The 26,158-nt window shown below is 42.5% G+C and overlaps 1 protein-coding gene across 1 annotated transcript in view; it reads right to left on the reverse strand.

Moving 5' to 3' along the window:
- Positions 1-1,300: 1,300 nt before the first annotated feature.
- Positions 1,301-26,158, reverse strand: part of LOC119405171 (rap1 GTPase-GDP dissociation stimulator 1-like) — a 69,945-nt gene continuing 45,087 nt past the window's right edge. Inside the window, 3 exon segments of the mRNA XM_037671983.2 lie at positions 1,301-16,201; positions 21,416-21,544; positions 23,857-24,036. Coding sequence (XP_037527911.2) covers positions 15,912-16,201; positions 21,416-21,544; positions 23,857-24,036 — 599 coding nt within the window. The 3' untranslated portion in view covers positions 1,301-15,911.

Raw genomic sequence — 26,158 nt, forward strand, 5'->3', positions numbered from 1 at the left:
ATCTGAGATGTCTTAAAATGTTCAGACCCTAGTAATTGCTCATTTAAAATTCATGATAACCATATAAGTGATATCAAATTTTAAAGAGGATAATGGCAATCTTCACATGTTAAGGAATACATGGGAAAAACTTTGTCCGGATCCAGCCATCAGAATTAACAAAACCAAGTCCAAACACAAGAAGTTATTGCATCTTGAGAAAAACTCATTTTAAAGGTAAAATGAAAAGCTTGTCTATGTGGCAAAGATATGCTTTTTAAAAGTATTTCTACCTTCATGAAAGCTCGAGAATCATTGCTATTTTGAGCATGCGGCTTTGGTGAACACCTTACACGAACTGCAACGGCATGCAGCCATGTGGACCAACAGGACTCTTAGACAATGCGCTTCTAGTTTTTAACCATTTTGGGCATACAATTTTAACCCATTTCCAGTTCAGATACAACACTGATTTTTTTGTCATGAAAGTAGAGAAATGCAGCTCCATAGAACAAGTAAAAAAAATCTGCATTAGAAAAAAAAGCGTGCATTTTTCTAATAGCATCTCCCCTTACAGTTCTGACTGACCCAGTACGGTTGAAAGTGTGGGTTCGAGCAATCCCAAAGAATAATAGAGAGCTCACGTCTCGATACTATGCTTACGAGAAGCACTTCTTGGAGAGGCGGCATAGTACATTCCATGCACTATGTTTTTCACCAGCGTCCAATGAATCATCAAACATCTGAACCAATACTATGACAGGAGTAAGCACTTCCTAGCAGTGGCCATTAACGATGCTTTTAATCATCAAAGACATGGAGGGGAAGCTGTTAAGAGACCAAGATAAATATCAAATAATAGCATGGAGGGCAAGTACTATCATTAGTTGGAACCAATGATACTTATCAATTTCATGTTTTAAAAAAACATAGATTATAGATTTTACGTCTTCAAAAAATACATCTAGCAGGCAAGTGCCATGTAAATGATACATTACTTTTCGTAAATTTATCATAGCATTAGGAGCTGTTGTGGAGGTGAAAGTGACATGTCCATTCGTGTGTAAAGTGCTACCGATGAAGCGCTGCTGGAAAGCAGCTATGGAGAGTGCGATGCGCGCGTTTTGCCTTCTACATGAACCGACTCGCACGGCAGAGAGCACGTTGGCGCGATGCCCGACACCGTTACTTTCTTGGGATGTCCAAGCGAGCGCTCTTTCACCTCCTCAAGAGTTCTTGCTCCTTGACCTAAACTAAGTTCAACTTTGGAGGACACTTCAGTGCAGTTTTCCTGTGCTAGTTCATCACTAGAGAGAGAATGTGTATTTACAAAGTGCTTTTAATACAGTGGAACACAGACTAGATAGCCCCTAATTGCATGCCCACTGCCTATTTTGCCCCAAGTCAATGGTGTGAAATATTTATTGTTATGTAGGTTTATGTCATTTAGTTGTGCAATAAAAATGACCAAAGAAAATGCTGGCACTTGCCCATGGTGACCAAGAGACAATGCAGAGTCTGCATAGGAGTGAGACTTGTCCATGAGACAGAAAGGGTGCAACTGGCTATAAATAGCTTCAATGAATTCAAAATTGTTTGACTGCAGATAAGGCTACAACCAATATAGTTTCACAGTAACAGTTATTGTAATTCACTTGACTCAGACAACATCCCACAAGTACGGCTTACCACAACAGCACTGGAGTCATTATTTCAGGTCACAAAATTTGAGTTGAGAGGAACAGGACAGTGCAATGTCAGAGATATAAGAGATGCCAACTATGAATATGTGCCATCACCACAACAAGTTATTACCAGGATAGGCAGCATACAAACAACACCAAATGTGGCGCAAAGTTGCACTGCAGTGACACTCATATACAAGGCTTGACACGCCAAACTCGCACTTCAAAATTAAGGACACTGACACCAAATCAAATTTCATTATGCAGTACTTTTTTTTTCACAGATAGGCATGGGAGGGGGTTTAGCACATCACAGTGCCTGAAATGCCACAACCACATAAGCATACCAATTCCAACAAATCAGCTCATAACACACTTTGATCATTGCCAAAAGGCCTTGTGTATATAGTTTTCAAAATATATGAAGAAAAATAAGCTGAGCTCACTTTGTTGTGTAGAGTTAGTGATCAATTTAAAGAGTGACCAAGCTAACTTACACTTTGTGCAGTGTGTGTAACAAGCTGCCCCAAGAGTATGTGGTCTCCATACTAACACAAAAGATCCCATTACTTTCAATGTGGTTACATCTTTTTTGGTATCACATCACCAATGTAACATTACCCATGAGAAGACTGTGGGCTACCAAAATATATGGTAAGTAAAAAGACAGTCAAGATATCTAATAAATTTATCATCAAAAAGCTTTTGCGGTATTTGGTTTGAATCAGTGGAACAAATTGCAAATTTTGCAAATGAACAGAGCTCCTTAATTTTAATAGGGTGAACAGCAGTTTGACTGCTGAATAACTACAAGAGAGATTATATGAACTTGAAAATGGCCTTCTGGAAAAACTAACCTGTACATCAATAACATGGTAATGAGAGAAAAAAATCACAATAATGAAGGGACCCTGCAACAACTCTGGAGTGTAACCAGTAGCAGTTTATTGTATTCATTAGCACAGGAAACATCTGCAAGAACTGTAGCTCTCTCACCTTTTTGTGGTCACCTGCACTCTCTTACAGCCATGGAAACGGTAATACAGAAGGAAAGGAGAGAGGGGAGAGGAAAGTTACTCTAAAGGGAAAACAAACACAAAGAAATTAAGGGGTTATAAAAAAACAACATAGGCTCATAACAGCACACAACACAGAACATATGGGAATTAACACAAACAAGTACCTAGCCGTTTGCTCAAGATCTATTCTCAGCACCGCACACACAGATAAAGTGCAACAAGTATTAAAAAAAGGCATCTGAGTAGGTAAACACAAAAAACTGAGGATTTCCAAAACACAAACAAAAAACTGCTCTCAACTTGGTTATGGCAGCTTAAGTATCCCACTCCACTCCCAACTGATGTTTTATTCCATGCTGCAAGTCACATCACCACCACCACTACCACAAAAACACAAGTAGCTGAGCCATGGTGGCCAAATATTTTGCTAATACTAGTGCCAATGCTGCTTTCGCTTCTTTGTGAATGAAAGCTAGACCTTTGTGATTGTGACAGTAGACACTTTACACAGGGTGTCCTAGCTCTTGTGCACCAAGTTTCAGGAAAGCCTTCTATGCGACTGAAACAAACTGTGCTGCTAGCAGCAACCTTAAGAAGGGTCTGGTATTTTTTGTTCCATTTGTAATTAGTTTGCAGTGATGAATTTTTCAAGTGTTACATTTACGGAAGATATGTCCAACACTATGTTACAGATTAAATTTGAAAACATCAATTTTTCAACTTGTTTGCAGTGTGCCATCACGTGTCTGGCTACTTTTCCTGTGTCTAAGAAAGCCTCATGAAATATTTTTGCAAAAAACACCAGGCGACTGAATTTGTGGCACTGAACTAGGATGGCATGCTTGGCAATGCACGAAAAACACTATCGCTCGTAGAAGCTGATTCATCCGTTGCAAGCTGTGTGAAATTTTGAAAGGTATCCCCCGAAATGCTACAGCAGTACTACTTCCAAACAACGAGCCAACATTCTGCTAGAGTAAGGAATCAATAACGCTAAATATCATATGCTGCCTTTTGTTAAGGTTGCTGTTACATTTATGCTTGTTTGTGTTACCATTGCATTGCAAACTGATAGTCCATTGAAATTTTTGACAGCTTGGCACTAGCATGAATTATGCAGTTGTGCCAAGATAAATGTCCTGTCAAAGAGATGCAACTGTTGGGTTACGCATGGTGCACTTAGTTTCTTTACAGAATGCTTACAGTACCCCTGCTGTGGCACACAAGCCAGCTGGGCCAGTTTTTTAAATATTTCACAGGCTTTTATTTGCAATGCAGGAAAGAGAGTCATGCAAGTTATACTAAGCCATGAAGAGATGAAACTGATGGTTTCCAATGAGTTCTAACGCCTTGTGTTGACATATCTGCCATAAATAACAATTGAAGGGGCTCTGCAACATTTTTTTTAACATGGTCAGAAAATGCTGCCATTCGGCAGTCGAGGCTCCTGCTAACACGTGAGCCATACATTACAGCATAGAACGCGGCATGGAATTTACAATTAAATTTCAATGTCAGCTCAAAATTGATCACTTTTTTCTCGACAAATGATGCCATAAGCCAAAATGACCATGCCATAAGCACAAGGATCATGGCCATTGACTGATTTGAGCATCGTGAGCTGCATAGTTATTATGGCCGCCGTGGGATGCCGCAACGTGCCTGCACTGCACTCTATAGTGCTAGAATTATGCACAGTATAGAATTACACCAGCATGCTAATGATCGCACTGAAAGTAAGCCGCATATTCGAAGAAAAAGAAGAAAAAGTGCTGAAGGTCATGACACACACTGACGAACAGAGATATCTTCTTGCGCCCTTGTCATCACACCTGCGTAGCTTTCAGCGTACTCTCTGGTACACAAGGAGAGACAAAGCACTTGAAGCATGTGACAAATCTCTGTACTGCTCGTACTTGACGGAATCATAAAGATTTTTATGGCAGCTGATTCATGAGGCAATAAACTTCTGCAAAGAAGTCATTCGATGATTACTTGGAAAAGTATTGTGGGGACCCTTTAAAACAAGGGGTCCTTTTAAAACAATAAACAATTTAAGTTAGTAAGTTACTCATTAGAAACTACAACTAATCAGGATAAACATAAAATACACTGAAGGCTTTTTTAGAAGGATATACTAAGCAACAATCTACTGGCTTCACCTGCATAGAAAGCTTCGCTTTTAATCAAAATTAGTGCATGATAGCCTTTACACCTTGTATAATTTCAGTGCCCTTATGTGCAAGGTTTAGAAAATCTTATTTGGAATCATTTCTTTTTTCAGTGTGTGTATTCTCTTCAATCGAATGAGCAACTTTCTGCAGACTGGACAAAGTAATTTTGACAGCACATGAGCGTAAGCTACGCTACATGCTCCCATCCAACCACTGTAACACCATGGCCTGTTGTCTGTGCGGAACTTCTTGTGCGGAAAATTGGCCCTTTGCAGTAATGTAATCGGTACTGGGCGTTTTTTTTTGTGGACATTGCAGGGCCCCTGTAAATGATACTGCGGTTTTGCGGTGCACAAACTCATGCTTACAGGTGCAGACATCGTTTAGAAGTAGTGTATGCTGCCACAAGCCTTTAAGTAGTTTTCAACATAAAGTTAATGACTTAAAGGGACATTAAAGGCAAATATTATGTCGATGTTGATTGTTGAAATAGCATTCCAGAAACCTCGTAGTGCTTGTTTCGTGCCAAGGGACAGCTTATTTTGAAAGAAAACCACGTTTTAGCAGTCCACACGGTGTTAGTGCACCTCAAATCACCCGCCTGAACGGGCCTTCTGACGTAGCAGTTGCCGTGGCCAACGTTGCCCACCTTTACTGCCCCGCCGCCGACGCTACGGTTTCTAGTGCAACAGCGGCCATCAACCTCGCCAAAACGCAGCCACGGGCCACTCCGAAACAGTATAGTTCGCTGTAACGGAGCTTAGCTTGGCCAGCAGGCAGCAGTAGAGTATCAACAGTGCGAAAATAGCGAGAGCCAAGCACATGAAGCAGTACGCGATACCAAAACTACCACTCAGACGCGCAGCCCAGCGAAAATGAAACTTTTGAACCACTCGCGCCGTTCCCCATGGTAACGTTAAGATGTTCTTTTTTCCATGAATCAAACATAAACGAACAAGTAGAAAGTAGCATTTTATTACATCTTGTGATGTAATACACTCTGTCCAAGCATTTGCGCCATCAATTCAACTTCAGCCATGTACCAACTAGCCCGACAGCAAACGCTACTAAGTATCTTGTGATGCACGGAAGGTTCTTTTTTTTTATTGCAACTAGCTTGATTACTAGTGGTTACTTGGACACGGGACTCTTGACGTCATCGGAATCATTTCCAAAATGTGCCACTCATGGTGCACATCGTGCTCTACATTTATCTTAATTTCTCGATTAGTAGATCACTGCTATTGATAATAGTAGGGACGGGCGAACATTCGGGCCTTTCGAATATTCAAACGAATATTGCAGTATTCTAATTCGCTTCGATACGAATTTAGATTATTCGAAATTTTGAAGTATTCGAAATGAACGAATATATGTATACATTTGACCGCACATAACCCCCTGTAAAGGTGGTTTCACTGCAGTGTCTAGTTGCTGTGCCGTGAAACAACCCATCCAGGGGAAATCTGCACTGCCGCGAAGCCACACTTCAAGGTTCAATGTACATATTTTTTTTAAAGTTTAAAAGCGTGTTATATGGGCTTATATGCGCTAAGCATGGTAATTTTTAAGTTGTAACGTCCACTTATAACTTGCACCCTACTGCTATTCAAATCTTGATACTATTCAAGGCTGCTTCCACTTCATTTCAAACCAAAAAAGTAAGATTCACTCATACATAGTTCCGATCCTTAAAAATATTGTGCAAGGGTCATGACAAAAATGCTAATTTTTCTTAATAATATGCGGTAATTACTGTTCGAACTATTCGATTCGAAATTATTCGACCAAATCACTATTCGCTTCGGATTCGCTTCGAACCTCAAATTCACTATTCGCCCATCCCTAGATAATAGTACTGACGTTTTAGACGTTCTCACATATTGAGCTTTCACTCTGACAAACTGTTATTTGCCTTTAGTGTCCCTTTAACAAGACAACACACATTACTATCGCGACACACTGTAGTGCTAAAAGGTTTGAGGGACATGCTTATGTTGTTCTAACAAAATGCTGGAGTTGACCAGATTTTACTTTTGCATGTAACTACTGCTGGTTCTTCCATTCCCTCTGACTCAGAGGTCTGCTGCATGCTGGCACGGGGTGTCCATAATGATTTTCAAAGTGGTTAACTTATGGGTTAAAACAGCACCCTCTGAATTTTGTCACAGCATACAATGATTATTTTGCATCTTGGCAACCTGATGACAAATAGCTAATCTTTCTTTTACACACTCTTTTTAGTGCCAACAGCAAAAAGTCCCAGGACAACTACGTAACTGAAATGTACTTAAGACATGACACCCAAGAATAAAGAGGAGGTAGTAAAGGAACAATTATTAGTATAAACCTTTTGTAAGCACAACAAAAGTGTATGGAGTGAAGAAAGGAAAACAAAAAAGAAAAGAGAATGAAATGGCTTTTTAGAAATAGTCACTAAGAAATGTAAAAAACAAGCACAACATTAAAACTCTTTCATACACAGAGCACCACTGTTAACTACTGCAAAGTACATTGCCAATGCAATATTTGTCTGTTCTGGTCATGGATGCTTTGGCACTAAAACCTTTTTAAGAGGGGATGTATGTGTGCTGATATAATATGTCTGTGCAGGATGCTAACTTTTGTTTTGTTTGTTTATTCCTTTATTTTTGCTGTAATCTTGAGGTGCACTGTTAATGCGATGCTTGCCTGAAGTAAGAAATGGGGCGACAGTGCGGTCACAAAAGGCATCAGCAACTGTGGTTTAACCTGATTAAGCCGCATTCTATGGTCACGAAGCCTGGGCGGTAGTGTGCAGATGGCCAAGCTCAGTTAGTTACTGTGCATGCCCACAGAAACCAGTAAATAAGAACTCATACTTGAAACTGTTAATAAGATAGTATAAGCTTGCATTGCTTGGGAAAAACTGGCAAACGCTCTATGCACACGAGGAGGTTGCAGCATTACTGCATAGAGCTACTGAGACTTAAGTGATGTCACAGAGTGTAAAACAAAAGCTCATGAAGTCAGGCTTAGGAGTATCCATTGTGAAATTTTTGTTACAAAAACCGAGGCCACATACTTATTCTCAAGGACAAATCTGTTCAATGAAGGCTAGACTGAAATTGATTGGACAACTACAACTGTGGGTTAATGAATCACACTTAATACATACCAAACAGCCACAATCAGTAACAAGTGCACAAGACATAATTTTGCAATGCAATGCGTGCAAAAGAAGAGGCAGCACACATTGCACATTAAGAGGGAGCACTCTCACATGATAGCACAGGGCAGAGAAACTGCCAAAAAGCTTCATATTCTTACATACATGCTGTGCTCCTGAACTAGATTAATCTCAACAGTGTTCAGGTTAGGTAAGCTACTGGTGACAACCACTGTGCTGAGACGCATTAAGAATGTGTCATTCAAATATATTAAAGTAGTCTGAACTGTACTAGCAGAACTTGTTTCCCTTTAACAAAAAATACAGTCAATGAAGATGATTTTGTCATAAGTACAGGCCCAAATTAAAACCTCCAGCCACATGAATTTGCACAAAAACAATGAGAAGAAAAGAAAGACAAGTGCAGATAAAAGAAATCCTAAATTTATAGCCGAAATCAATCAAAATAGTGGTTATTCTGATCTGATAAATACCATAAGTTTGGGTGTCTGACAAGACTTGTGTATTTCTGAGTAGGCGTTCATTTTATTTGCTGCTTAGTAAGCCAACATGGGTGAGCACATTCAAGAGATGCTTTTGTACCCTAAGGGGATAAAAAAAAGGGGGAGGGGAGAGAAACTGCTCATACACTGACATCTTTGCATAGAAAATGCCTACAATATTGTTGAGGGTTTCTCAAGCTCGACTGCTTGATAACCTTCCCAAAAAAACCTTGCAAGGCTAAACCAAGAATTATTGGTCATCTTCAACATTCAATGCTTTTGTTTAAAAAATATACAATGATTGACAAGGAATGTTACATCCAGTAAACGATCATGTACAATGCTTATGCAAAACAGTATACTTATAAAAGCTTGAATGGCTACAAAGGCAACAAAACCTTTCAAGTCAAAAATACGCTATCTAGAAGAAAACATCACCAAAATTGCTTTAACACATTTTTTAGGGGCAACTCTTCTGACCACATAGCAAGACCAAGGAGCACAGCAATAATAAATAAAATTTCTGGTAAAATTGTGTAAATATGCATACAGAAAAAAGAAAAGCCTCAGTTAGCAGCATCATCAAAAGCAAAAGAGTTTGGCCTTCAGTGTATAGTAGTCGCAAATCTACACATCTTAAGTGTCTTACAACATAACTTCACAAAAAAAAAATATTACAAGCAGACTAAGTAGAATAGATAAAATATATAAGGCAACACCTACAAGTCATGTAAACATTCAAATGAAACAAAATCACTTTAAAGCATGGTTACGAGTCAACAGCATGTTCCCACGCATGTTACTCAAAAAAGATTTCATGTAGTTTCATTGCAGATACGTATTACACTAAATATATTCCATCGTTTGACATGGTTAAGCAATACACCTGGCACCATGGCACCATGGCACCTTGTTTGCAAGCAAATGAAGGTCTACATGGCACTGGCACTTCCAGACTTATTCCACCTTACAGCAACACGGGAACTGTGCTGCGACATACACACTGTTGACAACCTTTAAATTAGTGAAAACACACACACACACACGAAGCTCTGAAGACTAACTGCTCAAACTCCAGTCTGCAATAGCTAAGAGAGAAACAATGATACAGCTATTTGTGCCACAAATCTAGAATAATGCAGTATGTCTAGAGCTATCACTTATATACATAAAATCCACTTTAGGTGGAATAGAGAAGAACACAGTTGTTTGCTATTAACAATATGCGCCTGCTCCAACAATTTTTTGGTAGCGTGTGCATGTCATCAAAGCACCTCAAACCTGCACTGCAATTAAAATGTGGATAACCTAGTAACGCCGGTATTCAGGAGTAAATGTTGGATTTCACATGGAGAAACAAAACGAAAAATGAAGTAGATTTCTAATATAGATTTCATAATGTGCGGGGACTCAGGCATAGTACAGGACACGGAAGTAGTGGGCAAGGTGAAGTGTAGCAATCACAGGCTTGTGAGGGCAAAGATTGCCCTCAACTTGAAAAGAACTAGAACAAGATTAATTACTAAAAAGCAGGCCAACCTAGATGTTGTCAGGGTAAAAGCAGAGGAAGTTAGAATTGTTCTTGAGGACAAATACGATGCCTCAGAACAAGAAGAAACAAACGACACAGAGGGAATGAATGAAACCGTAATAACTAGACTGATTTCTGAGGCGGCAATTGAAGTTGGAGGTAAAGCACCAACACAAGACGTAAGCAAGGCCTCTGAAACCACAAAAGACTTAATAAAAAAACAGCAGATGAAGCTGACTACCACAAGAGGTAAAATAGACTTTGTTGAGCTATCAAAGCTGATCAACAAACAGAATACCAAAAACATACCAAATTATAATGTCAAAGAGGCAGAAGCAGCAGTTAAAAAGGGCAGCAGCATCAAATCAGATAAAAAGAACTTTGCACAGGAAGGACAAAAATGCACCCATTAAAAGACGAACGGGGCAATGTTATCAGCAAGTTCAATGACATAGTGAAACTGCCAGAAGACTTCTTTTTTTAACTGTACAGCTTGCAGACAAGTCACTCAACCTTATTTAGTTAAATCAAAGCTAAAGAGGACACTGAAGTTCCATGGGTAGCTATCCATGAGGTTAGAAAGGCCATACAAGACATGTTCTGTGGAAAAGCGGCTGGAGAAGGTGGCATAACAGTCCATATAATCAGATGGAGGGGAATCTATGTTTAAGAAAATTATGACATTCTTAACAGAATGTCTCAAGACCTCAGAAATACCACTGAGCTTGAAAAATGCCAACATAATACAGTATTAACATATAAGAAAGGAGATGTAAAAGAGTTGAATTATAGACCCATCAGCTTACTCTCAGAATTACACAAATTATTCACGAAGGTGACTTCGAAATATGATAAGAGAAATGCTTCAGTTTAATCAACCTTGAGAACAAGCTGGCTTCAGGAAAGGGTACTCTACTATGGATCATAGCCATGCAATCAGTCAGGTAATTGAGAAGTCTGCTGAGTAAACAAACCCCTTTATACGGCTTTCATACACTACAAAAAGGCATTAAACTCAGCAGAGACACTAGCAGTTTTGAAGGCACTGCGTCACCAAGGGAGCATTCGACATATATATAGCCAACACATACAAAAATTTTACAGCCAAGCTGCTTGTCCTCAAGGAAAGCAAAAAAACTGCAATCGAAAAAGGGATCAGCCAAGGATATCCAATCCCTCCCATCTTGTTCACTGCATGCTTAGAAGTATTCAAGTGACTAGGTTAAGAAGAATAGGAATAAAAATAAAAAGAAAATATCTCAGTAAATTACAGTTTGCAGACAACATAATGCTCTTCAGCAATGATGGCGATGAACTACAAAAATGATTGAAGACCTAAACCAAGAAAGGGTTGAGGATAAACGAGCAAAAGGCAAAGATAATGTTAGGAGGCCTGATAAAAGAATGAGAGTTTGCCATGGGAAACCGGACCCAGAAATCTGCACAAGAATATCGCTGCGGTGTTTCATATATGCTCACGGTGAAGGTAGGGAATAAGAGGAGGATGACGTGGGGGTGCTCTGAAGACCAAGTGCCATATTGTCTACTGGACTATTTTCTCCTGTGTATAACCTGCAAATATATTTGCAACACTTTGGTGGAGGTGCTGGGTACATATATATATTCGCAACAATATATATTACAACGAAGAGGAATGCTAGCGGGTCGTGATCTCCAGTGCTTGGCTAGAGAGCGCCACTTGTGCTAGGAGTCCATGCCCTGCCCTGACGGTTGGTTCCAGCACTGCCGAGCAATAAACATCTTTACAAGTGGTAGAGTCTGCTGCTCCCTCAAATCACCCATCCTGGCACTACAACCATGTGCCGTACTATCGACCGTGCCTGAAGACTCCTCCTCCTCCATCCATCGTGTGCTCTGGCATGCCTTGCCACGGGGATCCTGCTATATTCAGTGGCACGAATGCCAGCGACGCAGAGGAATGGCTCCCAATGTATGAGAGAGTAAGTGCGAACAACAAGTGGGACGATCCCGCCAAACTCAGTCACGAGCTGTTCTACCTCGCGGATGTGGCCAGCCTTTGGCACAACTATGAGGCAGATTTTCAACATGGTCCACCTTTAACACCTCTTTAGCAGCTGTGCTTGCATAAGCTGCAAGCAGAACCTCGGTTGCAAGCATAGGTCGGCAAAAAATGTGGAGCTCACTCAGACTCACTCATGAAATATATTTTGCCCTTAGAGCTCACTTACACTCAGACTCACTAAAATTTTTCTCAGCCGGACTCAGACTCACCAAACTATTACTCACTCAGACTCCGACTCATGGCTCTATCTGAGTCTGAGTGAGTCGACTCAAGAGTCCATTAGCGTATAATAAGCTTTATCAACCAAGGTGTTAACGCCAATATCTCGCATAATTGGTGCTCTACTTGGCGCCTTTTGATCTCGTACCTTCAGATATGAGTTATCAGTGGTGGCAATTCAGTAAGGACATTTTCATTGAAACAGATGACTCACACGAGATATTTTTATCAAGAACTACCTGTGAAAGGTATTGCGGGGGGGGGGGGGGGATGTCACGGCACCTGCCCCCCTCCCACGTAACTCATGCCTCTGATCAATAAATATTGAGCTGGCGTATGAACACTAGCGCTTTGAAGTATGTGTGAGTCGACGGGAGTGTAAACGTGAGCCGACATAAGGCTGATATTAATGTTGAAGTTGTTTAGATAGAACCATAGGTCGGCAAAAAAATGCGGAGCTCACACAGATTCACTCATGAAATATATTTTGCACTTAGGGCTCACTCAAACTCAGACTTGCCGAAATTTTTCTCAGCCGGAATCACTCGAGCTCAGACTCACTGAAATTTTTCCGAACCGGACTCACTCGGACTCAAACTCACCAAAATATTACTCACCCGGACTTAGTGAGACTCAGACTCACAGCTCGACCTGAATCTGAGCAAGTCTGAGTGAGTCAACTCATGAGTGAGTTTGACAACCTATGGTTGCAACAATGAGCACAGCAGCCAGGTGAATCTTTCACCAGCTACATTAATGATGTTTTGGACTTGTGTAAGAGAGTCAATGCGACGAATGTCGGAGTCAGACCAAATCAGGCACACAATGAAAGGAAAAGAAGACAATGACTTCAACATGCTGTTTGCCAAGAATCCTTAGTCAGTGGCAGAACACTGTGCCAAAGCTAGGAAGAGCTACACAGGCAGCAATCGCTGACCCGTCACCCTTCATCGTGTGACAAACGTCTCACTTTTTTGTCTGTTGTTTTTGACCTGTCTATGTTGCTCGCATACATGGAGGCGTTTGTCCGTGAGGAAGCTGCACACTAACTCTCTTGATGGCCGCAGCCTGTACAACAGCACAAGTCAAGTTTTGTGCCAACCCTCTGCCATGCCATTGAACAAGAAATTACCAAGGTCGTGCCCCTGCACCAGCAACATCTTCCAGCAGCTGCACCACTAAGTTATGCAGAAGTAGTTTCCAGGCCAAAAACGTCTCGTGAAGACATTTACTGCTAAACAGTGCTAGAGACAACCATCAGGGCAGGGCATGAACTCTAAGCACGGGCGGTGCTCCTGAGCCGAGCATTTGGAGATCTCGATCCACTAGCGTTCCTCTCCATTACAGTATAGTACCTAGGTCAGTTATAAAAAAACATGGCTGATCCCTCTGTCATAGGAATCGGTATAACACGAAAGTGAAACATGTCTTCACAGACGTACTTGAGCGTTTGTTGTGCATTTTTTCGCCCCAAGCGCGAAGGAATGAATGCTACAGCATCGAATTGTAATGTTATGCGAAGAACGGCAAGCCGCTCGAAACTGGCAATGCGCTGCTCAAGCAGAAAGGACGCACGGAACGAACATACACAGGATGAGCGCGAACTGTCACAGTTGTAACTTATTTCTGTGTGAGCACCGCGCTCCTTTCGCAAAAGCGGCCAGCTGCAGTGAGTGAGGTAACCTTCGTGCTCTCAACGGAAACTTGCAGGCAGAGCGCAAGACGTACAAACCACCGAGATCACGAGATAAGCGCCCGCATGAGCGACCACGCCCTGTCGAGGCGCGCGCTAATCCGCGTGGGGCACGACTTTTAAAGCGCGCTCTTCGAACCCTTCACGCCATCTCGCTAGTGATAACGAAAACACGCTGCACCGCCGATCTCTGCGTACCACCACCGGCAAATGGTGTACATAAATAGCTCGCCGTTAGCAAAGCAGAGAACATGCCGTCTGTAGCAGAGTCGTTTTGCGCTGCGCGCTGGCGATTGAGAGGTCGTAAGTTCGACTCCCGGTGATGGAACTTTTTCTTATAGTTTTTTCTTTGTCATATGTTAGTCTTTATATTTTACAACGTCATATCCGTGACGGAAATGCGTCAGTGGAGCCGTGGTGGACCCCAGCATAAAACACTTTCGTGTTAAAAAGGGGAGCTTACTCATGAAAAGGGAATTCACTGAAGGATAATGATATGCTGGAGCGCTTACACCAGCTATTCATAAATCATGAAAAGCAATTTACCATTATCCCTGGAATGGAAAGTGTACAACCATTGCATATTGCCAGTACGAACTTACAGGGCAGAAACTTCTGAAAAATCCTTGAACAAGGGGTGTTGCTGGAGCCAACGTTTCAACAAGTGGTCTTGTCTTGAAGGCAGAAAATTGGAGGATAATAAACTCGAGAATAAGTTCAGGACCACACAGCGTGAGACGAAACGAAACATGATACAGTAAACTCTCAGTTTAACAACATCGGTTTAACGAATATTTCAAAATAACCAACTTTCAGAAAATGGCTGACAGTTTTCCTATGCATTCTATGCAAAAATAGTTCGGCTAAATGAATTTCTGAATAGCAAATATTTCAGGTGAAAACACTATCAGTGGACTCGGGCTCATTTTTTAAAATCAGTTCAACGAAGTTTCACACTCTGCAGCGCTGGCGTAGCTGATGCAGAGTGCACTGGCTACACCAGCACATGTTTCACGACTATGTGCAGTGTGACAGTAAGCTGTCCCACCTGCATTGAACTATCACACCTGGAAATTGTTTGCTGAATTCGTCCCAAAGAAGAAGAGCGTGACGAGGAAGATGATATGGCCGAGGCAGATTCAAATCCTGTAACTCTAGCCGAGGCTGTAGGTCATCATCATCATTCATCATCATTTATTTTTCCCTTAAAGGCCTCTCTCGAGGTATTACATAAGGGGGGGGGGGTTATATAGGGAGTGAAAATGAAACATATTGGATCACAATACTGAAACGTATACCTCAGAGAAAAGCAAACTTGTTTAGAAGCACAACAAAAAGGTACAATTTGAATGAGGCATAAAAAAGGCGGAAAGAAAAAAAAAGAACAGTGTAAATGAAATTTTACAGCGTGAGCTGATCAGTGAGCAACTGCTTAAATACAATAGGGTTACGCTCAATGACAACACTGTCTGGCAAAATGTTCCATTCCGTAATGGCTATTGGCAAAAAAGATTGATTAAAAGAAGACGTAGAACTGTGCAACCGCTGGATGCTGCAAGAGTTAATAAGGCGACGGGATGTACGGCTTGGCGGGTTAAGGAGTTTACCGTGAAGTTATTGGAAGTTATAGTAAATCCGATGAAACAAGCACAGCCTTGCAATCCTCCAACGGAACGACAATGCCTCGAGTCCCAAGGATGACTTTATGGCACTGATGCTTTCATTGCGGCCGTATGTACCTAGAAGAGATGAATCTGGTGCACGGTGCTGAATAGATTCTAAAGCGTTAATGAGGTATGCTTGATGAGGGCTCCAAATAACTGAGCATATTCAAGCTTACTTCATATAAATGTTTCATAAGGAAGTTTTTGCGTGAAGGAGGGACACAAGGAAAGGGAACGTCTGATGTAACCAAGTTATTTAGTAGTATCGGCTGCTAATTTTGTGATGTGATCAGACCATGTCAACTTTTTGTTTATTGTGACACCAAGACAATGATATGATTCAACGAAGGACAAAGCTATCGAGTTTATGGAGTACATGTAATTACTGTTGGAGCACTTACGGGACATCTGCATAACTTTGCATTTCGAGGTATTGACTTTCATTAATGATATGGAACACCAGGATTCGGTTTGATGTAAGTCGTTTTGAATGATATCATGGTCAGTTCGGTGTGCGATGCGACGATAAAGAACGCAGTCATCTGCAAAAAATCGGATGGAAGATGAAACGCCATTAGGAAGGTCGTTTATGAAGATGAGAAAGAGCAGAGGACCAAGCAGAGGTCGCTTGGAAAGTTGAGTCTTTGTGCAAGGAATAAAAGGCAAGGTTCAAGGTGGAATCAAACCGAACTTGGGCTAAAGATACCACCAGCGGCTGGGGCGCTTCATGTCTGCCACCCACCACCTGGTTATCCTGCGCTCTCAGCCATGACTCTTGGTTGTAGTGTTTCAGGTCGTTATATACATTAGTGAGCTTTAGGCCCAATAATCCTATCACGTTCCGCTCTTAAAGGCGAAGCTTAGGCGTTTTCCAAGTTTTTAATGTGTAGAACTTCATAAATTGCATTTCACACTTTTGACACGATGTCTTCTGTGCCCTGTGCTGTTCCACATTCTAGTGAATATTCAGTTTAGTGAACTTTCAGTTAACTATTTCCTTGGGTCCCTCAAAGTTCACGCAAGTGAGACTTTACTGTAGGTGTAACATTAGTACTATAACAATAATTGTTGGGATTTAACATCCCAAAACAGCAATAAGATTATGAGGGATGCTTTAGTGGAGGGCTCCAGAAATTTCACCACCTGGGGTTCTTTAATGTGCACCTAAACCTAAACACACGGACCTCTAGCATTTTGACTCCATCAAAATGTGGCTGCGAGAGCCGGGATTCAGGTGTAACATTCAGAAATAGGAAAATAGCACTGTGGATTAGAGAACGAACAGGAGTAGCAAGCATTCTAGCAGATATTAAAGGGCCAGTAAACAGGCTCCGATATTTTTTTTTACACCTCCCAAACAAGCTTGTTAATTTGTGCAGAAGGCTGCGGCGATCACATTTTGCGAATATCACAGCGCTGTGCACCATGCAGATGCTCCATTTTGAAAAACAATTCCCTCACCCCCCTCCTGCGCCTGACCAGTCCTTTTTGCCCGTGCAGTGACCTAATCTTGCCCATGGGCAACTTTATGTAGCATTGACTTCTTTGATTGGTCCTTTGCACTACGAAACGGCGCCTTGTCCCTGCAGTGATGCAGGTTTAGCCACGCAGTCCACATTTTCATTTTCCTCTGCTGCCCTCTGCTGTTTTGGTGGAGCAGAAACTACCGGGACAAGCAGTATCACCAGAACGAAAGCCTCTGAGATCAAGAGGCATCTCACTAATTTACCGCTGGCAGAAGGGCGCACACACTGTGGCATACAGGGTTTGTCCGAAAAGTAATGTTAGTGATTATATTGTAAAGCATCTATACCTCACAACACAGTGGGACCGGTTGATATTGGTGGAGGGGGAAGTCAGCTTACGCACGCGTGGTCGCACTGTCGTTTGCTACCATCGGGAGAATAAAGACAGGCTTTTCCGTGAAACTAGTTTTCATTTCCCGTGCTAGGCACAATGCAGTGCTTGTTGGAACAAAAGATTGTCATCAAGTTTTCTGTGAAACTCGGCAAGACCGTAGAGGGAACTTTTCCTATGATAAAGACGGCCTTTGGTGATAACTGTTTGTCCAAACGTCAACTGTACCGGTGGCACAAGGCCTTTTTAGAAGGTCTTAATGAGGTCAGCGATGAAGCCTGTGCTGGATGGCCGTCAACGACCATCACCAATGAAAATGTGCTAGCGCACACCGCCTTCATTGGCATCCACTTCCTGGTCGATTCAAAGGTGCCAAGGGTTCCCCAGCCCCCTCACAGTCCTGACCTGGCTCCCCCAGACTTTTGTTTCCATGCTTGAAAACTCCCATGAAAGGACATAATTTCGGGACAGTTGACAAAGTCAAAGAGGCTTGCACCAAGACTTTAGTCTAAAGGCCATTCCAAAGGAGGTCTACCGTGACGTCTTCGATGCCAGGAAATCTCGATGGAAGCAATGTATCGGCGCTAGAGGAGCATATCTTGAAACCTTTTAAGTGTTGTACTGATCTGATCAATACATCTTTTTTAATACACTCAATGACATTACTTTTCAGACATACCCTGTATATTTTTACCTCACCAGTGCATTGCACCCCTCGCACCGTGCTTTTTCACCGCTCCGCTCTGACACGAGCGACACTTACAGGAAGCCTTGCTCGGCTGTTGGCTGTGTGCCGATGACGTAATTGCTGACATTGCGTCACACTGCCGGAGCGGGCGTAGTCACGACAAAGGACTACGCCTACCCCTCTTTGCTGCTGAGAAGAGTGGGAAGGCCAAGCAAGAAATCGAAACTAGCCAAAGTGGGTTGTTCTATACCCTGTAACTTCCTTATTACAGAGCTTATTTGCAAAATTCTTGCGGCAGCATGTTCACATCGTACAAGTACACAGTTATCTCGACATCACAAATTTTGGACCGCGAGTTTGTTTCCTGGCCCTTTAAGAGAAAAAAGTGGACCTGGGCAGGTAATGTAACGTGAAGGACAGATAACTGATGGTCAATTAGGACGTCAGAATGAACACCAAGAAATGGGGAAACATAGTAGAGGATGGCAGAGAGTTAGATGGGACCACAAAATTAAGAAATTTGCAGGAATAAAATAAAATCAGCTTGTGCAAGAGAGGGTAAATTTGAGATAAGTGAGAGAGGCCTTTTTTCTTCAGTGGACATAGCACAGACTGATGATGACGATGATCATATGTGACAGTAGTATTTGGCTCACTCCAATTCAAGCAACTTATCTCAGGCCTGTCTTTGCTACACACACACACAAAAAAAAATCTAAACGGCAGTGCATGAACAGTTTTGAAATGCTTTGTGACAAAATTAACCACATTGGTGTTCTTTCCTCAGTACCAGTATAACTGCAGGTTTCAACGTAGCACTTTGTCAACAGATTTTAAATAAAACTCATATATAAATATAAAACAATATTCATGAGTCAAAATCATCTTGAATGTCATGATGAAGATTGTGGATTGGTGACTCTGTCGCTTCGGCGACACTGAAGTTTTAAGCAAAAACATCTTCATCCTGTCATCAATCTAGCGTCGATAGTCCCGTAAAACCTTGGGCTGCATGCATCTTGGTTAAAGCAAGAAACGTTATGCCTTTCTGTTCCAACATTTCGTTCCTTTGAGGTTTTTTCATCGGTGCTCATTATTTGAAAATTATTCGAAAAGTATTTGGTTTTTCTAATATGCCCTATCCGATTCGTTATTTGAAATTTTCGAAAGTTTGCACACCCCTAGAAATTTTGCTTGACAGAAGAAAATCTGATAATATTTATCCGCGATATTTATGTGTAATAAATGTTTACATATAACATATTATATATAATGATGGTATTATGTTGAATGCACACTGAATGCTACATATAAAAATATTTTACAGAAGAAGGGAGGCAAAGAAAGAAAGGGGACATTATGGCTGGTGGTTGTCAGTCTTGTTTTCACTATATCTTCTCTATGACACACCTCACAGTGCACTTAATTTTGTAAGACTGCGAATTTTCAATGCTACGTATCAGACACAAACCAAGTCATGCATCAGAAGGGCTGGAACCTGCCAGTGCCATTACGTGAAATTCATGCCTGCACTATATCCCCCCTTCCCCCCCCCAGAGAGGTACCATATACCGTAAAATTCCGAACAAGTGCCCTCCCCTCATCTAGTCAATATTACCGGCAGAATGGAGCGGGGTGCTTTCCCAGAATGGCACCAAAATTCAAGATGGTGCCGGCAACATTTTCCTGCCAGAAAAAAGCGGAGTGCACTTGGACTTCCTCAGAAGTCTTCTGGTTTTCGTTCGTGGCACGGCGCATTACGACAGCGACTTCCAAACACAAGAAAAACAAAGGCCGTGCAATCAGACTGCAGGAAGCATAGCATGGAAGCACCGTTGATGATGAGCCCACGCCAACGCATGAGCTCCGGGCAACAGACGCAGATCTCGAAGGCCTTACTTTTGCTAAGTTACATGCATCATAGGTAGCACCTTACAATTGCAAATACAGATCTCGAAGGCCACGCTTTGCTCATGGCTAACTGAAAATCGTCATGGGTGTTGTGCACCAAGTTCGGGTGCAATCGTTATGCGAGAAAGAAAACAAATAAAAATTTTGGCGACAAATTTCATGTGCAGGCACTTAGAGATCAGGTCGGATTCACGCAGGCTAATATCGCCTGGACGTGGTGAATGATCAGTGATCAGGGTGCAGAACGGGAAGGGGTGTGGTGGCACCTTCCCAGAACGGTGCAGAAATTTGAAATTAGCAGTGAAATTGGAGGTGGCGCTTGCTCGCAATTTTACGGTAGTATTCTGCCCTAGAGCAGGAATGCTCGCCATATTTATAAGAAAGATCCTTATGGACATTTCATGTCAATATTTCTCAAGCAGTGGTCATGCCATGAAGAAAGGAGAGTTGTCACCCCGAAGTTTTCACAATAGGACTCATTTTCAGGAGCGGACAAAACAAGGTTTGTCCCCCCCAACACCAATCTTTGCTAAAGGTGTATACAAAGGCCTGAACATTAATTACATATGCTGCACACAGCAACATCGAAGAAATTATTTTTGCCAATGCAGCAGCGGTAATGCCCCAAATGCTCAAGTCTGTAACTTCATGCCTTTTTTTCGAGGATCTGCAGGGCCTGTGCTGCAGATTTTGACAGCACATGGTTACTGTGGTCCTTCAGGTCAGTGAGGACTGCTGCATAGCCTTCCGCCTGTAGAAGTGGCCTGAAAGAGTCTGCACAAAATAGCTAGAAGATTAACGTTCTCGTTTTCTTGAAGTTAAGGAAGTATGTACTTACGATTCAGATTCCCGGTTCATTTTAAGGAACTCACGAGCTCAATACATAAATGAAATTTATGAAACTGAACATGGTACTATTAAGTCATGTACCACCTTACATTGCCAGGTCAGTGTGCACATTGAAAGGGCTGCTACTGTGCCGACTAGTGAAGCACTACTACCTTTTGCTCCAAAAACTTTAAGGTCGAAATAGGGCATTCTCCTCACCCTTTGAAAATTTGGAATGCTGGGGAAACAATATAAAATCACACTACATAACCAAGAGTCAGAACCTGCCATGTAAACAGCAAGGTAGACTTTCAGCAAAAGTGGCACTCTTTTTCATGTGCTGAAAATTCTGTAAACAGATGACCTTGCAAAAGAGGACGCTTTGTAAGACATATCAGCCATTACTTGTGTATTACTAGCTTTATGTGCGATGTTTTCCCCAGTTCTTTCCTAAATGGCATTAAGAACTCACCAAGGCTGGCTAGTGCAGTAGTGAAAGCAACTGCGTTCTGCAGAGCTTCGGCTGATATTTCTGGCGATTCGAGCAATGATCGCAGCAGAGGAAGAACATCAGTTTTCTTCAACTCTTCAAGTGTGGTACCTGTGATAAAGGCAGCACACAAAAGCACGAGATCCTTGTTAAAGAAAAAACCTTGAGGAAACCACACAAGAAAATAATATAAAACTCAGTACAAAATATATTCAGAGGGAGCTATTATTGAACTGTCTATTTAATGGACTCTTGACCACATCGACGCACCGCACCCGCATTGCACACTCCCAGAGTTAGAAGTGGACGAAATGTATAGTCACAGAACACTTAAACTTGACAAGTCTGCCTTGCATATGAGTGTGTCCCAAATGCTTGTGAACAATGCAGGGAATGCACACTGACCTTCACAGGTGCGTTAAATGGGCGGCCACATTAAATCTAATTCGAGGGCTAACGCGATCACAGAATCAGAGTTATTGCACGGCCTCAGAGATTCTCGCGGCCAAAAGTGGATCTTGGGAGGCTGCATTGGTTGCGCTGAAGCGCACTCTGTCGTTCCCATTTGTGTCGAGAGCTGTGAAAGCTCCGCGACGTCAAAATGATGTTGTGGAAGAAAAACCGCAAACAGGGAGTGCGCTGCTCGCCAAGCTCCAGCCAATAAGTGGCAGCTGAAATGGACAGTCCATTAGATGGACACATCAAGAATAGTTCCCCGGAATATGACATATCCTGTGACTTCGAAGAACAAGTTATTACCCTGCTACACAAAAAATTATGAGGTTTCACATGCCAAAACTACGATTCAATTATGAGGCACACTGTAATAGGAGATTCCTGACTAGATTTGACTGCCTGGCATTCCTTTTTTTAATGTGCACCCTATGCAGAGTAAGTGGGAATTTCTGAATTTTACATCAAAATGTGGCCACCGTTGCCAGGATTTGATCCCATGACCTTATGCTTAGCAGCACAGTGTCATAGTAATTTAAAAGCCACCAAAGCGGGTGACCCCACTATTAAAGACAATGGCACTCACCTCACCTAGCTGAACAGAAAAAAGTGTTTAGCTTGGAGGCTAAAGTTTTTGGCAGCTGTATATTGTTATTTCTTTATTCCATTGTGACACAAATGTAATTCAATCAATAGGAGCCATCAGATGCAATCTGCCAGTCTTTCTATTTCCTGACCCCTGACAATGCAGTCCAATACAATGTTTATAATGGAGATTTCAGAACAGTGTATCAGAAGAATAACGGAAATATCACAAGAATAACAGAGGTATCAGAAAAATCAGACACACGGGTTACACAGGTTTGCTGCGGTTACTCTACCATAAAGGCTTACTCTACCACAGCCCTTATTCAAATGCCCTATAAATTAATTAGTATCATTGCTTGATGTAGTTTATTTCATGCATGGGAGTCCCCCTGACTGTTCCCAACTTTGGGGCTTCCTGCGTACTAACAGCACTGTATATATGTAAATTAAGTTAAAGAAGAGGCTAGTTGGGCCTTATACCAAAACTTATTAGAAATCTTTACTCTTCGACATATAGTGCTGAATGCAAACTTATGCAATGCTACATGCTTATTTCAAACATGAGATTCATTTTTATTTATCTGCCACAGTTCTGATTTTAAGAAAGCTTCCTTTAATGCTCTGCAAATATTTGGAAAATATCCATTCCTTAGATTTTGCTATGCAGGGTATCAATGGTTTCAGTATGACACAAGGAATTATGCAAACACCGACCTCATCACTCTGCCTACTAGTATAGAAAAAAGGTTCTGAGACCTAGAAGCTACCTATTCTTCCATGTTTGACTTCACTGTCATGGAAAGTAAAGTAGCTCGAGTAAGTCAGCTGTGCTACCTTAAGGCAGATGCAGCAATGACTTACATTCTTATAAAAGTTGAACATTTTGCTATATTTTGTGCAGACGTTGGCAGTAACATCGTGCTGTTGCTGCAGGTGCTGTTAAAATGACAGTCACTGCTGGTAATTCGTTGCCAGTCGTTGCTGACAAATGGCTATCAAGCGCTGCCAGTTCAGCTCGCGCTCACTTTGTGGGAAGGTGTACATGGTGAACTGTCATGAATGGACACTCCTGCATCTGAGGCAGATGAAGCTCCCACACAGTCTCACACCATATGAAGTCATGAAGTAGAGTTTCGGTAGTTCATTACGGAACATGTCCCTTCTGCTTATTCACATTTTAAACAAAGAGTGCTAGGCGATCTCTGACCTCATAGTGGAACAATGCTGAGGCAGCTGAAGCATGCCTGCTCCCAATTCTGAAGACATTCAAAGGCAGCACAAGCACGTGGCAGCCTGTGGTGTGTTTTGCACAAAGCAATCACTGTAAAAAGTCTCCAAGTGAGATGTAAAAGCAGGCTAATGTATAATGCTGGAGTACTCACTGGATGGTGGTGACGTAAGGGAAAGCGTGAGAGCCAAAAGCCCTTCCGCCTGCATGAGACTGTGCTCAGAGGAAAGCATGGACACCCAGTGAGGCAATGCACCCAGACGGCACAGTACTGCCTTGGCTTCGGGTGATGCACTGTTTTTTGCTATCCAGGCAAGCAGCCGTACAGATTCACCTGCCATGGAAATAAGTGAAAAACTATTAACTAGAGCTGTGCGAAAAGCAAAATTTTGAGTGCGAATCGAATCGAATAATTTTTGAATATTTGTCGAATATTTTTAGAATACTTCGAAGCAAAATTACAGAAAAAAGTTGCAGAGGATTCCTAAGCATATTCTAAATTACATTCTAAAAACATTAAAGCTCTGCAGTGGCGCAACCGGGTGCCGCCATTTTGGGCTCGTCGGAAAGAGCATTTCTCCGTCTTCAAATTTCCCGCCTCAGCTAGGTCCTCCATTCAGAAGCAAGCGTACAAAAAGCAAATGTTTAAAGTTCGTTTGGGGGTCTTTCATTGGCCGCGTCCGCGATGTTGCTCCAGCACGCCTCGCCATTGGTCCGGTGCTCGCTCCGGGAGAGCGTCATCTGCTGCTTGCGCGTCGTGAGGACACGGTTGTCGACAATCGCGCTACTTAGTGATGCGTTTGCTCGTTCTGTGTTCACGGGTCGACGATCACTTAGAATATAATTACGCTTTACTTTGGCAGCTGCAAGCAGAACGTCAATCATCAGATTACGATAGTGCACCGCGCTCGTTGCGAACATTGCCGATGCACGTCTCGAACCGACTCTGAGACCCGCGGTTAGAGGTTCTGCTTCTCAGCACTTCGGACCTCGTGACGAAGACCAACGCTGGACGACTCTTTGTACTCGTGATCGTGCATGACGTACTTTGAAACATTGGGCACCGCGACCACGCACACCGCGACCGAGCTTACTGCTCGAAGTCGTGGCTAGGCCTAACTCACGCTAGTTGCAGCTTTTTCGCGAAAGCGAAGAAGCTGCAATGTGCTTCGTCGCAAGCAACGAATTGCATCACCCGCTGGCTTCTCTGAATCGTGGATGGGCACTTGAAACATCGGCAGCGGACCCCCCTGCCAAGCTCGTCGCACAGCGACCGCTAAGAGCACTGGTGGAAGTGGCTAGCAGCTTCGCACATCAGCGCCCCAAAATGCAAGACCAAGCACGCTGCACGCCGATTTATCGTCGTTATATTTATTTTCTGGGGTTCGAATAGTTCGAATAGTAAAATTCCAGTGCGAATCGAATCGAACAGCAAAAACTATTCGAAAAATATTCGAAAGTTCGAATATTTGCACACTCTTACTACAGTAGAACCCTGCTGATACGTTTTTGAAGGGACCGTAGGAAATAAACGTAAGAGACGGGAAACGTAAGAGCCGAAAAACAGGAAAAACGGCAAAATATTTTGTGGTACAGAATTTTATTTCAATTCTTACGAGCAGCACGAAAATTGGCGCGCTCAGCCGCGATCTAGTCGATGGATAGAAACGCGGAGCTTAGGACGGCCTTATCCACAGAAATGTAATCAACGTATGTGATTTTTTTAACACCAACAGCTGTAGGCATGAAAGAACTAAGCACACGCAATCACGACCGGCGCGGCGAGTCCGACCGCGAACCGCACGCACGACCATGCGAGCTCCAACCAGCTCGAACTCCTCCCGTTCTCCAACAAATAACGATGATGATGAGTCTACGCCAACGCGATGGCAGAAGTGAATGCCAATCTCGAAGGCCTTGCTTTCGCAAGCAATTACGTCATACACGCCATGTTTGTGCTATGCAAATCTCAGAGGCTATGCTTTTGTCAATAGTAAATGCCAATCTCGAAGGCCTTGCTTTCGCGAGCAGTTACGTCATAGACGCCATCTTTGCAATTTGAATCTCGAAGGCCATGCTTTTGTTTGCATCAATTGAAAGATTCTGTTGCTTGCGCCTCTCATGCGGCTAATATTACGGTCAAACGAGGCCAAGCTGCGTGAAAATGCACCATGGCCGCTCTCTTTGGTAGTCACTCGGTCGGCTCCGGGCGCACTTCGCGACGTATCATACGGGAACGGTCCGACAGTTACGACGTAACAGCGGGGTTCCCAATACATTGTATCCTATGGGAGCTATGCCGGGACCGGCGGAAAACGACGTAACAGCCGGGAAAACGCAGCAGTGAGGAACGTAACAGTGGGGTTCTACTGTATTAACACCATGTGACAACCGATTCTGCACCACAGCACAGGCTGACATGCTCAGTGATGAATTCACTCACTTCATGTATTCAT

Source organism: Rhipicephalus sanguineus, chromosome 1, assembly GCF_013339695.2.
Source record: "Rhipicephalus sanguineus isolate Rsan-2018 chromosome 1, BIME_Rsan_1.4, whole genome shotgun sequence".
Classification (NCBI taxonomy): domain Eukaryota; kingdom Metazoa; phylum Arthropoda; class Arachnida; order Ixodida; family Ixodidae; genus Rhipicephalus; species Rhipicephalus sanguineus.